The 14,681-nt window shown below is 39.2% G+C and overlaps 2 protein-coding genes across 4 annotated transcripts in view; one reads left to right on the plus strand and one right to left on the minus strand.

The window, feature by feature from the left end:
- On the minus strand, nucleotides 1-10,748 carry CENPN (centromere protein N). The gene is made up of 11 exons (XM_009561043.2): nucleotides 10,455-10,748; nucleotides 9,592-9,781; nucleotides 8,107-8,152; nucleotides 7,304-7,360; nucleotides 6,877-6,953; nucleotides 4,217-4,393; nucleotides 3,383-3,484; nucleotides 2,759-2,816; nucleotides 2,209-2,318; nucleotides 1,601-1,724; nucleotides 1-1,219 (listed from the first exon to the last, which is right to left on the minus strand). The coding sequence occupies exons 2-11, from the start codon at nucleotides 9,760-9,762 to the stop codon at nucleotides 1,104-1,106; spliced, it is 1,038 nt and encodes a 345-aa protein (XP_009559338.1). The 5' UTR covers nucleotides 9,763-9,781; nucleotides 10,455-10,748; the 3' UTR covers nucleotides 1-1,103.
- CMC2 (C-X9-C motif containing 2) overlaps nucleotides 10,681-14,681 on the plus strand; it is a 17,532-nt gene continuing 13,531 nt past the window's right edge. The window contains exons 1-2 of one of the 3 annotated variants that reach the window (XM_054078928.1): nucleotides 10,681-11,060; nucleotides 11,520-11,675. In XM_054078928.1, the coding sequence (XP_053934903.1) occupies nucleotides 10,681-11,060; nucleotides 11,520-11,664 (525 nt within the window). In that variant the 3' untranslated portion in view covers nucleotides 11,665-11,675. Of the gene's footprint in view, nucleotides 11,061-11,519; nucleotides 11,676-14,681 lie in introns of those variants that run through there. The other 2 variants (XM_054078930.1, XM_054078929.1) reach the window with 2 other exon arrangements.

Below are 14,681 nucleotides of genomic sequence, written 5' to 3' on the forward strand. Positions count from 1 at the left end.
TACACTGTGCCATGAAGTTAGGAAGACTGTCTCTATACAGACATACCCAACGGGAATCAGAAATGCCATATACACAAAGTTTCCAAGTAACAGAATTAAAAAAGAAACAGTTATACATTACAGCTGAATCTTCAGGTCAAATCCATCTCAAATTAAAAATGATGGAGCAAGTTACATAAAAATTAGCTATATAATTGCTAATTACAATGTACCAATTCCAAAGAATGCAAAGCTTGGGTTTGCTTTAGTCAATGTTGCCCCCTTGATTCCAGTCTTTACGTCTCCCTGGTGCAAAGAAGTGGTGATGCAAGGACTGCAGAAGGATCAAATCTTAATTAAAATATTGTAAAACATGGACATCCTCAAAGGAGAATTATTGCTTCTTTCGTTGTATTCTTCCAAAATAAAATTTTGTAAGACATTAATACAGATGGACAGATTGTTCTTTTTTTTTTTACATTTAGGCATCTGTTGTTGGCTGTTGTCCTCTGTGAGTAAAAACTTTAGTGGATATAATTCAGATCCAAAGCTGGATGAAACTTCTTACTGACATCTATATTCCAGCAGTCTCTTCTCCATGCCCTGTAACGGTCTTTGAATATAATCTTAATATAAGATAAAAATGAGCCTGACTTGCAGACGGGTTGTTCCACTTATTTGAATGGGACTATTCATGTGTTCAAAATGGGGCACGTATTCCGTGACACTGCTGCACTGGAGCTGAAATAGAGCAGCCACCTGGAATATCTTTCCCATCAACAGCTGTGATAGCAAACTGAATAGCTACAGCTACCTTACTGCATTTTTATGAAGCTTTTGCTAGGTTTAAACTCACAAACATGGTTAAAAATACAGTTAAGAGCAGTCATCACATTTAAGTTTAAAATAACCACAATCTTGGTTTAAACGTTGAGGCTAGTAGTTTTTATTAATTAAGGAAATAACTCTTCTGTTGAAGACAAATGTGGAAAAATAATTCGAAGAAGCCATAAGTTAGAAAAAACTTTAAGAGATTATGAAAGAATATATTTTAAAGTTTATGATGATTAAGATTAATACTAGTAATAAACGAACTGTGTATTTCTCTATGAATCAGTTTTAAATTAAGGGCTTACAAAGCTTCCTGGAACAATACTTTTTCTCTCTCTAATTTTAAAGTAATTCCTAGCTTTTTGTGGAATACATGTAAGCAGTGGTGAAAGTGGTGCATCAGCCATACCTGGGGAGAGAGACACAATTATATATTTTATATATATAAAAAAATGATATTTCATGGCTGTTGAAATTATATACTATAATTATAAATACAATAACTATATATATAATATATATTATATATAATAATACTTTATAATATTATAATTATATATATAATGTTAAAACCACAGCCTGAGCATCTCTGTACAAACTGGTAATTCCAAGGACAAACTGGGATGTATTTAGACATAATTTACACTGGTAAAATTTTTATTCTACTAAGTTTCTATGTATTTCTAAACAAACGATGAAGGTTCTTAAGCAAGATACAGGCAAAATGTAAGATAACAAAAAATATTTAACTATGGGTTTTCCCTCCGTTTTATAGAGTTGGAACACTTACCCGCTGGTGCCAAGGATCTGAGCGATTCTAAAAGATGTGGACTAGAAAACTTGACCAGACATCTGAATGGTTCTTTTTTATCCAAAACACCCATTTTAGGATCACTTTTAAACACTGTCTCAAGCTGTTAACACAAAATTGAACCAGGGAGTATAAGCAATGAGTATATTCAACCTACATTTTACTATGTAAACATTACATTAAAAAAGTAATATGTAATAAGACTGCCTCTTATTTGTCTATTGTTTGTAATGATAACATTAGTTCAGCTGGAGAAATATTTTAACGAAATCAGAGGGTGCCACCATGTGGCAAACAGTTTTCTGCCGAAAGAGGCAGCATGTTCAGGAATATTGTAGAACATTAAGTATCTCTTAGAATTTCCAATATTTTTGTTCATCAGATAAAACCCATGCATCATCTAGGAAGTTAAATTATGCTGTTGTGTAAGCTTTGTGTGTACTTCAAATAACCCTAATTTCTCATGCTTCAACACCCTGCTGGTGTAAGTGTACCTTTAGTACAGAAGCAAGTCAAAATGCTTCATTCACAAGGCTGAAACATTGAAACATGATTTAGTAGTATCCAAAATGTATTGGTTTCACTACCTTATATTGTGCAAATTCAAGTTTTGGTAGGGGACCATCACCAAAAAGTTCCTGATTCAGTCTTTGTATTCTTTCTTTCTCACTTCTGTTTTGTTGAATTATCCTTAAATCTGCAGCAGGGGAAAGGAGTTGTGAAAAGAAGAGAAAAAAAACAGGAAGACAACCTTGTCAGCTGATACAATACTATTTTTCTGATCTGGCAATTACTTCAGTGGAAATCTGAAAATAATAATTTTATGGAATTCATCAAGATCATTTTTTCATAAGCTAGTTGTCTTGTCATTTATATTTTTAGTTCTTACCAAGACAAAAATTCAAGCTAATAATAAATAAGATACTGGGCACTGAGTATTTTTGGTTTCATAGTTGTGTCCAGGGACAGTCATGGGGAAATTCTTAACTTCTTCTAGCAACAGCGAGAATTACGGCACCCTACCAGGGACGGATAATAGAATGTGAATGTAACATCTGTGCATTTCCTATTTGAATTTCATTTCATAAGCCAGCGGTAATGACATTCAAACTGCCCGTTAATTCAAAATATACATACCAGTTTCTGGTGCTACGCTCCTTTCTTGCAGAGGTCTTGGACAATATGTTTGGAAGTTCTAAATGGAGAGAGAAGGGGAAAAAAAAAGGTTTTAGTTCACATCCAATTATAGAGGATATAGCTGAAAAGAACTTTCCAGATTTTTTTTACTTTTCACTCTAAAAGTAAGTATTCTTCCAACTTTTGACAATGGCTAGAAGCCAGAAAGTCCAGCTTTAATGTGAGAAAAGAATTCCTGTCTTATGATATTTATGAATATTTCCCTATTCACAAGTTTTATATGGATGAGCAGACTAAGTGTCTGTTCTAATGGCCTTCAATTCACTGCTATAGGAAGCCTAGTAAAATGATCTTAAAAAATCCTAGGATTCAATTGTTCATATGATTTTTAGGCTGAATTTAACCACCAGGAATAACGATAATAAAGAGCAGGTGGGATACCAAGTAATTACATCCCCATTGTAATGTTACCTTAATGAAAGGCTGTCCACCTCAGTAGCTCAATATTATTTTAACTTGATGGTCTCTTGGAAGAGGTGAATTTTCCCCCTTGCTAGGGGGTGAGAACTAGGCCTGAAACAAAAAGCAAGACTTATCTTAGGATGTACTTGTGAAGTGGCTCACCTGGCTATATCTCTTAAACACAATATCTTTAAGGGAGTTTAAACAATGACTTCGAAGCTCCATTTCACGGATGTCATGGTAATTGGAAGCAAAAATCAGGGCCTTTAAATAAAAATTGAAATTGTTTTAACATCAGTCTTAATTGTTACTGTGTTTATAACACGGAAAAAATACACTATTTCTAGACATCACAATGTTTTTTGTTTCAAGGAAAGCAACTGCCCTTTAACTAGGAGGATTTTATGACTGAAAAGTGTTTAATAGACTTTTACTAAGCTTATATTAACATTTAAAAGTATTCACAGGACTGACAGCCCTATAGCCTTATCAGCTGAAAAATCAATTAAAAAAGACAGATTAATAAAATAATTAAATTAATAGTATAGAAGTCTGCTAAATACAGGAAAAAGTAGAGGGGGAAAAAAAGAAAGAGTCCCAACACCCATCACCACAAGATGACACAAATGTCTTTTAAAACTAATTAACAGCATTCCGTTATGAGCCCATACATTTAGTTCTTGAAGTTAGCTCTGTTGATGTGCTATTCATCAACTTAGCTGAATAGCGTCTAACACTTGGTTAAGAAATTAGAACACTTTCAAGGTCAGCAAAAATCCCAGTAAACTGAATTTATTTGTGATGCACCACTCCAAAGGTCAGATATCAGTTTTTGCCCCATTTTTCTCATGAGCTAGGAGGTAAAAAATAACTACATAAATGAGTAAATTATATTAAGTGACAAATCTTTACCCATCCTCTTACAAGCTAACACAATTACAGCTCAGCCCTACATGATTATGATGAAGTCAGGGTCTATACAAGTTTATTCTGTACCTGACACAGCAGAGGCAAGTTGCTCCTCAACATTGAGGCAGAAACGAAGACGTAGGGAGTCTGTGAATGGTACACAACATAGCTGGTCTTGTACTGGTTTGGTTTTGTGTATGGTGTTCCCCAGGCAACTCTAATCCAGATTGCATTATCCTCATATTCTCTAAAGTTGATGGTGACCTAACAGGAAAACAAAAAACTCTGATTTATCAGCACATTCAGGCATCCAGGAAGATTTTGTAATCTCTTAACCCGATAATCAACAGACCCAAACATAATTGAGTACTGTACTGCTGGAATAAGAAACAAATCTAGTGTGGTCAGGACTCCCTTTGAATCGAATTTCCACAGAAAAATGATAGCCTCACAAACTAAAAAGAAAACCAATAAAAAAATTCATCTTTCAAACACCAATGTGTCCTATGACTTTTGTTCCTGTTTATGGACACTTTCTTCTGAAGGGTAAAAATAAAAATAGCTTATTAAAAAAACCTTAATTCTCTATTTTAGGAAAATAAGAACACAACAGAAAGGTGTCTCTTTAGATGGAGGGTTAGTGGCAATATTTCCAATATGTCAAATTTTTGAGAAACTGAAGTTTTGAGAAACTGAACTTTTGACCTAATTGTGATTTTAAACCTGAATATATTTACCACTCCTCAAGAGCACACAATCAGAAATTTGAAGAAGATTCCCTCTCCTGTTTTTGTAGATTTGCTCCCTGGTTACTTCTTTTTACCTTGACTCAATCTGGGTGACCTAGAAGTGAGGAAAAAGCCCTTAAAAAAAAAAAACCCCTCCTCCACTGAGGCACATGTAGTCAAACTTTGAGTCCAACCAGGTCATAAACTGTTTAAATTGCTGAATGAGCATTACTTCTCAGAGCTTTTGTGGATTTTTTAAAAATGAAAATATTACAAAACTATATTATAATGGAGCTGTATGAATTACAGTATCAGAGAATCACCAGGTTGGAAAAGACGTCCAGGATCATCGAGTCCAACCATTCCTATCAACCACTAAACCATGCCCCTGAGCATCTCATCCACTCATCTTTTAAATACCTCCATGGATGGTGACTTGCTCACCTCCCTGGGCAGCCTCTGACAGTGCCCAATGACCCTTTCTGTGAAAATCTTTTTTCTGATGTCCAGCCTGACCCTCCCCTAATGGAGCTCGAGGCCATTCCCTCTTGTCCTGTCCCCTGTCACTTGGGAGAAGAGCCCAGCTCCCTCCTCTCCACAACCTCCTTTCAGGTAGTTGTAGAGAGCAATAAGGTCTCCCCTCAGCCTCCTCTTCTCCAGGCTAAACAACCCCAGCTCTCTCAGCTGCTCCTCGTAAGACTTGTTCTACAGCCCCCTCACCAGCTTTGTTGCTCTCCTCTGGACACGCTCCAGAGCCTCAACAACCTTCTCGTGGTGAGGGGCCCAGAACTGAACACAGTACTCAAGGTGTGGTCTCACCAGTGACGAGTACAGGGCCAGAATCACTTCCCTGGACCTGCTGGCCACGCCGTTTCTGATACAAGCCAAGATGCCACTGGTGTTCTTGGCCACCTGGGCACACTGCTGGCTCATGTTCAGGTGGCTGTCAACCAACACCCCCAGGTCCTTCTCCTCTGTGCAGCTTTCTAGCCACTCTCCCTGTAGTCTGTAGCACCGCATAGGGCTGTTGTGCCCCAAGTGCAGGACCCGGCATTTGGCGTTGTTAAACCTCATGCCATTGGTCTCAGTCCATCGGTGCAGCCTGTTCAGATCCCTTTGGAGCCTCCCTACCCTCCAGCAGATCCACACTTCCACCCAGCTTAGTGTCGTCCAGAAACTTATTTAGGGTGCATTCAATCCCCTCATTCAGGTCATTTATAAAGACATTGAACAGGGCTGGATCCAGCAGCCTAATTACAGCCTAATATGTTATTCAGATTGGTATTTGTTGCCCTCTGCTGTTGGAAGTGAGAAGCCTTTGTGCGTCAGAAAGCGACACAGCTAACTAGCCAGAAGCATTTTCCATTACCTTGCTTAAGTTAAGCTGGTGAACGAAAGCAAAAAAAGGCTTCCAAAAATTGACTACTAAAAAAGTGAGATGATTGTATTTCCTTTTTATTTTTTTCTTACCATGCTCATTTCTGCAGTCTAAAACCTGCTTCTTGCTATTGACTTGGTCTTTCAATTATTATAATGTAATGAAACACCACAGCCAAGTTCTCACAGCCCTCAAAAAGTATCATTTCAAATCCAAAACTAAAATAAAATGGACACAGACACAATTTTGTTACTAATCTAAGTAATAAGAACTGAACTTCCTTGTCCTTCTTACTGGCTGCTTCAAATTTGATCAGATTTTTGTTGTTTGTGTATTGTTGGGTAACAGGACAAACCAGTATCAACTTACCTACACCCAAATACCGAAAAAATTGATCAAAACCATAAACATACTGTATTTCTTGAAGCCTGTCATATTTTAAGGCAAACTTACATTTTATTTGCTAGAATAGATATACAATGTTCTTCCTATTTCACATACCATTATTACCGTTCCTAAATGAATAATTCCATTTATATTTTTGATGCAGACTGTAAGAAAAAAATACCTTGCTGAAGCTATGAAAACAATCTATGGATACCAGAGCTGTGTAATAAATTTAGAGTGGATTTTACTCTTACATTGTTCAAGGCTGATCGAAGAAATTTCTTAAATTTTTTTTTGAAATCTGTCAAGTCAAAAAATTCCGTTTCTTCCCCTGTTACATAGGAAAAAAAAAAGAAATGAGAATTGTGTTTACAAGAACTAGTTTAGAGATGTTTTTACAGTTTTTGAAAGAGAATTAAGCAGAAAAGCTGATGTTGCAGAGCCTTCCTCATAGGAAAAGCTGTTTATTAAATTTGAGCCTCATTATTGCCATACAGAGAGGAGGTTAATATTTAGTTAGTAGTTACTAATTTCTAATGACTGCTTGGTAAGTTAATTAAAAGTATTCTAAAAACATCAAAGGTAACTGTTGAAAAATCCATACCAGACTATATTTGTGTTTAAAATGTATATGAGGCAGCACTGCAGTAAGTTGCTGAGAACTGTGAGGTTACACTTTACCTGTTTTTCTCATCTGGTAAACGCTCCACATTCTTTTGTTTGGGTAGATGTGGTTGTCTGAGAAAAATAGGAATTGCTCAATAACATTGTGTATTATCAAGGGGTAATTAAAGAAACAAATAATTTGACAGTACATTGATTACCAGGTTATTTAAAAAAGATTACTCCTGATAATTTGTTCAGCATTCTTAAACTACCACTCATAACAAGCCTAAGTGCAAAATATATATTATTAAAAGACAGGAAGATCTTTTCAAATTGGTTAAGCAACCAATAAAGGGTACCTGTGAGGTGCAATGCTTAAATAAGGATTTTACCTAAAAGGACTGAAACTCAGCCTAAACTCAAACTAAGAGTGTACACTGTTAAAAGAAACCTTGGGATTTAAACTATTATATAATACAGTTGTGAATTAATATTGGAGTCAGAGTTTCACCTGGAGTTTTTGCCGATAATTCTGCCTACATCACTTCCTGTTGGAGCACAATATTACTGCCTTTAGGGTTTGGGGCATACTGAAGCCAAACATAGCTCTCTACATTTAGAACTATGTGCTGGATGTGGCTGACCACAGCTTACATCTATTTAGTCCTCAGAAGAAGCAAACGTGCTTCTGTTGATTTTGAGCTTTTGGTTTTTTTTTTAGTAAAGGCCAGGTCCAATAAGATTCATCACCTAAAATGAGATCTGTTTATACCAAATGTATTTGTACCTCACTAGGGCAACTGCTATGTTATCAAGGATGTTATCAAGTTACTCAGAAGAAAATACAGTTTGGTTTTTTAAAGATTTTTTTTACTTACAAATTACGTCTAGGACAGCTGCTTGCTTTATGTTTGCACAATTTTCCTAGAAAGAACAACAACAATGCATGGTGAACTGCAGGTCCAGAATGCTCTATCACACTGTTTAGTAAGTGAAAAGTCTCAGTAGTGGTAGTTTAAATTACATTGCACTGAAGTCCACAGTATGAAAACTCTCCACAAGGACACCACACCCGGTCCCAACGTGCACAGAATACAGTTCCGGGAATTCAACAACAAAAGCTATTTCAGCAAGGTTTAAGTGTTTCTACAGAGGCAGCAAGAACGTTGTCCTTAAAGTATGACATATAAGCATTCACAAAGCAAAACTAATGGGTATTCATGACACTATGCAACACTGACCCATATTTTGCTGTCGAATTTTAACAAGCTTGGTTCCTTCCCTATGTAACCTTTACAGCATGAAAAGATTTTAAAGGAATTTCGTAACACTACTTGTTACAGATAAGAAAGTTTCAGAAAGAAATATTACTTTAAAATATGACATTTGCTATCTTACAAGAATAACTTCAGTTTCTTGCCTGCGGTTTGATCTACACTCTGTGTAATTAACTTTTGAGCAAGAAATTCAAAGGGAATGATACAAAAAGCTATAGAATTTAAGAGATAACACTATGAACTGTATCTGTCTGGGTTATGATACTAAATATAAAGACTGTTGTAGACAATAAAGATTCCTCGTACACCATAATCAAGAGTACATAAGTAGGAGATCAGAAAACTTTCTTTGCTTATGATATACAAAACAAAGTAGTAGCCAAGATAATTAAAAAAAAAATCTGAAAAGTCTAAAAAGATATAAACTAGGGCTATCATTAACCATGCTAAATAGATTTAAATTAGCACTATGTAACAGGTGGGCATCTCAATCAAGGCCTTTATTCTCCAGTTTAGAAATACACCCACTTCTTAAAGGTTTAACACACTGAGCTTTTATAGACCTTGTGCAATTTATGAGGTCAAAGCATGTACTTCCATACTTAGTAAGGGTCAGCCTTGCACTTGCATGAATCACAGAACGACCCGAGTTGGAAGGGACCCACAACGATCATCAAGTCCAACTCCTATCCCCGTGTTCACACCAACATTCACACTATGTCTGAGGGCATTATCCAAATACTTCTTGAATATTGTCAGGCGTGGCACCGTGACTGCTTCCCTGGGGAGCTGTTCCAGCACTCCACCACCCTCTGAGTGAGGAACCTAATGTCCAACCTAAACCTCCCCTGGCACATCTTCCTGCCACTCCCTTGGGTCCTGGCATTGGTTACCAGAGAGAAGAGATCAGTACCCGCTCCTCAGTATTACCAGCTGAGCTTTACATTTTCCAGACAACAAACTGCCATTTGATGCTATGTTATGGCCAAAAAAAAAATATATATATTTCACAGGAATATTTTTTGATGGTGCTTCAACAGGTGTCCTCTGTGCCCCTGACAGGCAGTTCCCGAGGGAAAGGATTACCTCACAGAGTTGAACAACTTCTTGAGAAATGTTGTCCTTTATCTGGTGGAAGTTTATGGTTTGCAGCTGTGCCTCGGAGAGAAAGCCCCATTTCTGTAGCATTGTCTTGATTTCCTCTCGTGGGATTTTCAGGATGGTTCTCCGGATGTACTCAGCAACAGATTCATCCATGATGGAGCCACCTAAAAAGCTGAAACATTAAATGTATGAGAATTAATTGATAAGTTTTACTGCAGCTAGTTTCTATGTTTAATTATCTTGTCACATAAATCTGCCATGTATCAAGAAATAATACGCAGACAATCCCCAGACAGAGATAAATAACCTGAAAGAAAAAACACTCTCTTAGAGTTGCAAGAATTTACTGCTATGCTTAGTTGTCTTGTAAGATGTAGCTGTTTTGGGTGAAGAGATAACCTGTCTTAGGGCTGTGAAAATGTATTGATGTGCTTAATCGTCTTGTAAGATGTGGCTGGTTTGGGTCAGGAGATAACCTGAAGGAAATCTCCAGACATGACTGGACAACCTAAAAGAACCAAAACACATTCTTTGAGGACTTACACGGTTCTTTGTCTAAAACTAGTATATATACCCACTGCTCTTGTAAGCCGGCATGCCTTTTCAGAAAGGCATCAAATTCAGCGCTGAATCGTAAAATAAAAATATTATCGTCTTCGTGTCGAAGACTTTGTCCTTTCCAATATTTTAGAATCATAGAATGGTTTGGGTTGGAAGGGACCTTAAAGATCACCTAGTTCCAACCCCCGGCCATGGGCAGGGACACCTCCCACTGGATCCGGTTGCTCCAAGCCCCAACCAGCCTGGCCTTGGACACCTCCAGGGATGGGGCAGCCACCACTTACCTGGGCAGCCTGTTAGGACCGAGGTGCGCGGAGCCGAGGCGCAGCTAGTTGGACGCTGCCATCGCTCCCCAGCGCGGCACTGCCCCGAGTTTCGGCGCACACCGAGCTCAAACCCTTTCTGCGGTCACTTTTCCTCCTCGACCGCGGCCTGGCGGCAGCTCCCGGAACTCCCACCGCCCGCCCGGGCTCACGAGTGCCAGAGGCTCTCGGGCAGCTGGCTCGGAGAATGGCAGAACCGGGCGGAACCAGGCCCCGCGGCAGGGCTCGTGGCAGGAGCCCCTCAGCCGCCCGCGCTTCCCGCCAACCGCCGCCCGCCTTTCGAAACACCCAATCATACGCCGCGGGGTCACCCAAGCTACCCAATCATACGCCGCAGGACTCCACAGCCGCCCAATCAGACGGCGCGTTACCCCCCAGCCGCCCAATCAGACAGCGCGTTACCCCCCAGCCGCCCAATCAGAAGGCTCCCGCCTCCCTCCCTGCCGCGCTCTGGGGTCGGCGCTGTGAGGGCTCTGTGTGCGGCTTCCGGTCGGGGCTGTTCTGGTCACCCGCGCTTCGTCCCGGCGCGGCGACCTCGGTGCTGGCCTCGCCTGGCCGGCGACTGGAGTAAGTGGCTGAGAGGGGAGGCCTCGGCCAGGCCCGAGGGGCGGTGTTCCTTCCTGGCCCTGAAGGAAATCTCCTTCCTTGCCCTGAAGGGCGTGTGGGGAGCCGTCCCGTCCCGTCGCCTCCTCCCTCCCCGCTGCCCCAGCCCGGCTCCCGGACCCCCTGCTCATCTTCTCCCAAGTGACAGGGGACAGGAAAAGGGGAAATGGCCTCGTGTTGCACCAGGGGAGGGTCAGGCTGGACATCAGGAAGAAATTTTTCACAGAAAGGATCATGGGGCACTGTCAGAGGCTGCCCAGGGAGCGGGTGGAGTCCCTATCCCTGGAGGGATTTAAAAGATGGTTGGCTGAGGTGTTCAGGGACATGGTTTAGTTGCAGATGAGAATGGTTGGACTCGATGATCCTGGACGTCTTTTCCAGCCTGGTGATTCTGTGGTTCTATGGTCTCGCCTTCTCCTGCAGGGCTCCAGGGGGTCTGCAAAGGGCTGTTCTGAGGGGCGCCGTGGGGCTCTCCATGCCCCATTTCTCTATGCTGTCAGCTGACTTTTTCTGCCCTGCGTCTGTCTCATCGCTGTATAAAGGAGTTCTGAGAGAATCTACAGACTGAAGACAGTGCAGGTTTAGCCCAGCGGACCTCTTCTCCTGGCCTGATAACAGCGCAGCAGCTCCTTCCACCACAGAGCAAAGCTGTGCTGCGCTCATAGTGTGTGCTTTCTGCCAGGGGCATGTCTTTGGGGGGTTCTTGCTGCTTGGGGAGGAGAGCCTGTGTTTTCCAGCATGATCCTCTTGATCCCCTTCTATTAGAAGGGGAAAAGCAATTCTACAGTAAGCAAGGACATTCTGCTGGCAGTGCTAGGTTTATTGTGTTCTACTTGGCTTGACTGGGAAGTTAATGAAATATGGATGAAACGCAGCCTGGTGTGGTGGCTGCAGCTGAAGTATAACAGCGGCTTGCAAAACAGGACAGTGGCTCATATTCGGTGGGCTTTACTTCTATACTGGCTGAGTTTTGTCATTCTTGACTATGTTCTCATCTTCATAGGCATAGCAGGAACAAAGATTGCCTCAGCACATTTTGTGATACAGTGGCATATTGTGCAGTGCACCTTGCTGCATATTATAATAAAAATATTCCACTAATTGTCCCATAACTGCTGATATTTGTTGTGTGACTACAACGTAAAATAATTGGCAGGAGGTGAAAAGGCCCTGTTGTGCTTTACTTGATCATTTATTTTAGTCAGAAATAAGACTAGAAATTACTTGGTATTCAAGTTGGTATTCAACTTGCTTTATTCATTGGAACTAGCACCTCCTGAACTTGCTTTACGAAGAATGAAATTGGATATGATGTAGTTTTATCAAATACTACCTAAAGCAGCAGATGAGCACTTAGTCTCTTGATGTGTGATGTTGAATTGTTAGCAGGAAGTGGTCATGTAAAAAGACAGTTAAATCAATATGAATCTTATTTATCAAAGTTGTGTTTTTATTATTATTGTTCTTCAAGTTCAGGGAAAGTAAATGCAATCTACATAGAATGAAACCATTTTAAAAGCAGACATAATTCTCCCACCCTTTTGCATTTCCTTAGTATTTACAAGTCTTCATAGATACGTATCTAAATCATTCCCCCTCATTCTGAGATGTAATATTTGAAAATTAGTGTATGTTTTTCAATACTGACATCCAAGAGGTTGTGACTAATTTTTATAAGATTAGCTAGGCTTGGTTTATTAAAGAGAAGGTGTCTGGCTAAGTTTCTTGGAAACATTGGAAAGCTGGGGGTCATTCTCAATGTGTCTAATCACAACCATAAGGAAAGCAGCATAGAATGATACTTTAATACCCTTCTCTGGAAGATGTCATCCATGTTACTGACAGCCAGAACTGGAGTCTTTAGTTTAGAGTTCTCTAGGTTTTTGAAATTGCGTTCATCAACCATGATTCTCATTCCACTGAGTGACCCATCTTGTAAGCATTCTGAGCTGTTATAAAATATATTTATAAATTATATATGAAAGATGATACTAGGAATGCATAAATTCTGTTGAAGTGGCGTGATGATATGTTTAGGTGATACCAGCCAGTTAGGTGTGGAGCCTGATCCTTTTTTGAATCTTACAGAAACCACCCAGTGGTTTGAGTAAAGAAGGAACTGATTGGTTTGTAAGTATTTTTTCTCCAAAGCCAAACAGACATTAGTATGTAACCGAGAACTTAAAAGCAAAATATCTGGTCTTATTTAAATGAGACAATGAAATGAAGTGCAAAAGTAAACGTTGAATGGCGAGTGATGCCGTGGCTTTATAGGAATTTGCAGATCCGTTCGCCCTTTCCTCCCGTTCGTACTTGCCCTCCTTTGCGTGGCCGTGCTGCCGCCTTGTGGGCATTACCTGAGTGTTTGCAGCAAACGCGTCTTCTGTAGAAAGCTCTGTTTCTGGTTAAGGAGTTTAATGATTAGCAATGTAGATGCTCAGATACGATTTTTTATTTTCAGGATTGGTAAGCAAGAATTTGCATTTTGCTTTAAGAAATCGTTTTTCTGACCAATATGCAAATTAATTTAATTTTTTTTTTACTTTTTACTTTAGAAACTTGAAAATAAGGACTTTGATGTGCAACTTTTTAAAATGGAAAAATTAGCAAAACTTGGTTTAATAAATAAAATTCTAACATGTTTTAATGAAGTATGAAAAAAAAAATCTTAGGAAAACAATTATCTAGTTTTAAACTTTTCTTCGATTGTTGTCCCCCAGGCATGGAAATATTAAGCATGAACTTAATCAGTGAGACTAAAGCAACCTAATTTAACTTTCCTTCTGCATCAAGGAACTGATTAGTTCATATTTATGGGATATTCTAGAAAAATAAGGAACATCCCTGGACTCCTGGCATGCTGATCTCTTTGTTTGAGAAAGAGGTGGGAATGTATGAAATCCTTTCTCCGCACAACTAGGTCCTTTTGTTGCTATTTCCCATAAGGAGGTCATGAGGAGAAAGTAGCATGTGGAGAGAAACAAGCACTGCATCCTGGATTTTGGTGTCTGACAGGAGTGTGAATGAAATGGGTACAGTGTACTTGCCTGCTCTTTCAGGACAGCGTTTTTGTTTCTGCTTACTTGCTAAGTATCTGCAGTGTTAGTGTGAATTCCATAATTATTGTAAGTTCCTCTTACACATTAATAATACTTACTGTACTGAATGTGTGTTTAGATAGACTTTTAGATTAGGGATAAGTATCACTTCTTGATATCAATTATCAAGCTTACATACTGATTCCTGTTAGGAAATCTTTAGCAATTTTATATGCTTACCTTCCAGGATTGCTTATGCAAGGAATTATCTTAAGTATTTTTTTTTTTTTTTTAAAAAAAGCATTGTAAATTTGGTATCATTGTCAGAGAATTTCTAAGTTGTTGTTTGGGTTTGTTTTTTTTTTAAATCTGCCTTATGTTGGAAACCATAAAGCTACAACATCCTCTGTTTTTCCCACTTTAAGCTACATTACACAGAACATGATATGGGAACCAGACAATTTTTAATTCATTTTTTCCCCGAAGGATAGCTTAGATTTGGAAACTGGTTAAGGAAGTTGAAAGATCAGTCATCTTTATACATCCT

Source organism: Cuculus canorus, chromosome 13, assembly GCF_017976375.1.
Source record: "Cuculus canorus isolate bCucCan1 chromosome 13, bCucCan1.pri, whole genome shotgun sequence".
In the NCBI taxonomy this organism is placed as follows: domain Eukaryota; kingdom Metazoa; phylum Chordata; class Aves; order Cuculiformes; family Cuculidae; genus Cuculus; species Cuculus canorus.

Excerpts from the sequence above, each read along its gene's own strand:
- CENPN (XM_009561043.2), bottom strand. The coding sequence starts at position 9,762 with ATGGATGAATCTGTTGCTGAGTACATCCGGAGAACCATCCTGAAAATC. Across the intron at positions 4,394-6,876 it reads TTCGATCAGCCTTGAACAAT|GTCACCATCAACTTTAGAGA; the intron begins GTAAGAGTAAAA and ends TTTTCCTGTTAG. Across the intron at positions 2,319-2,758 it reads GAGCGTAGCACCAGAAACTG|ATTTAAGGATAATTCAACAA; the intron begins GTATGTATATTT and ends CCCCTGCTGCAG.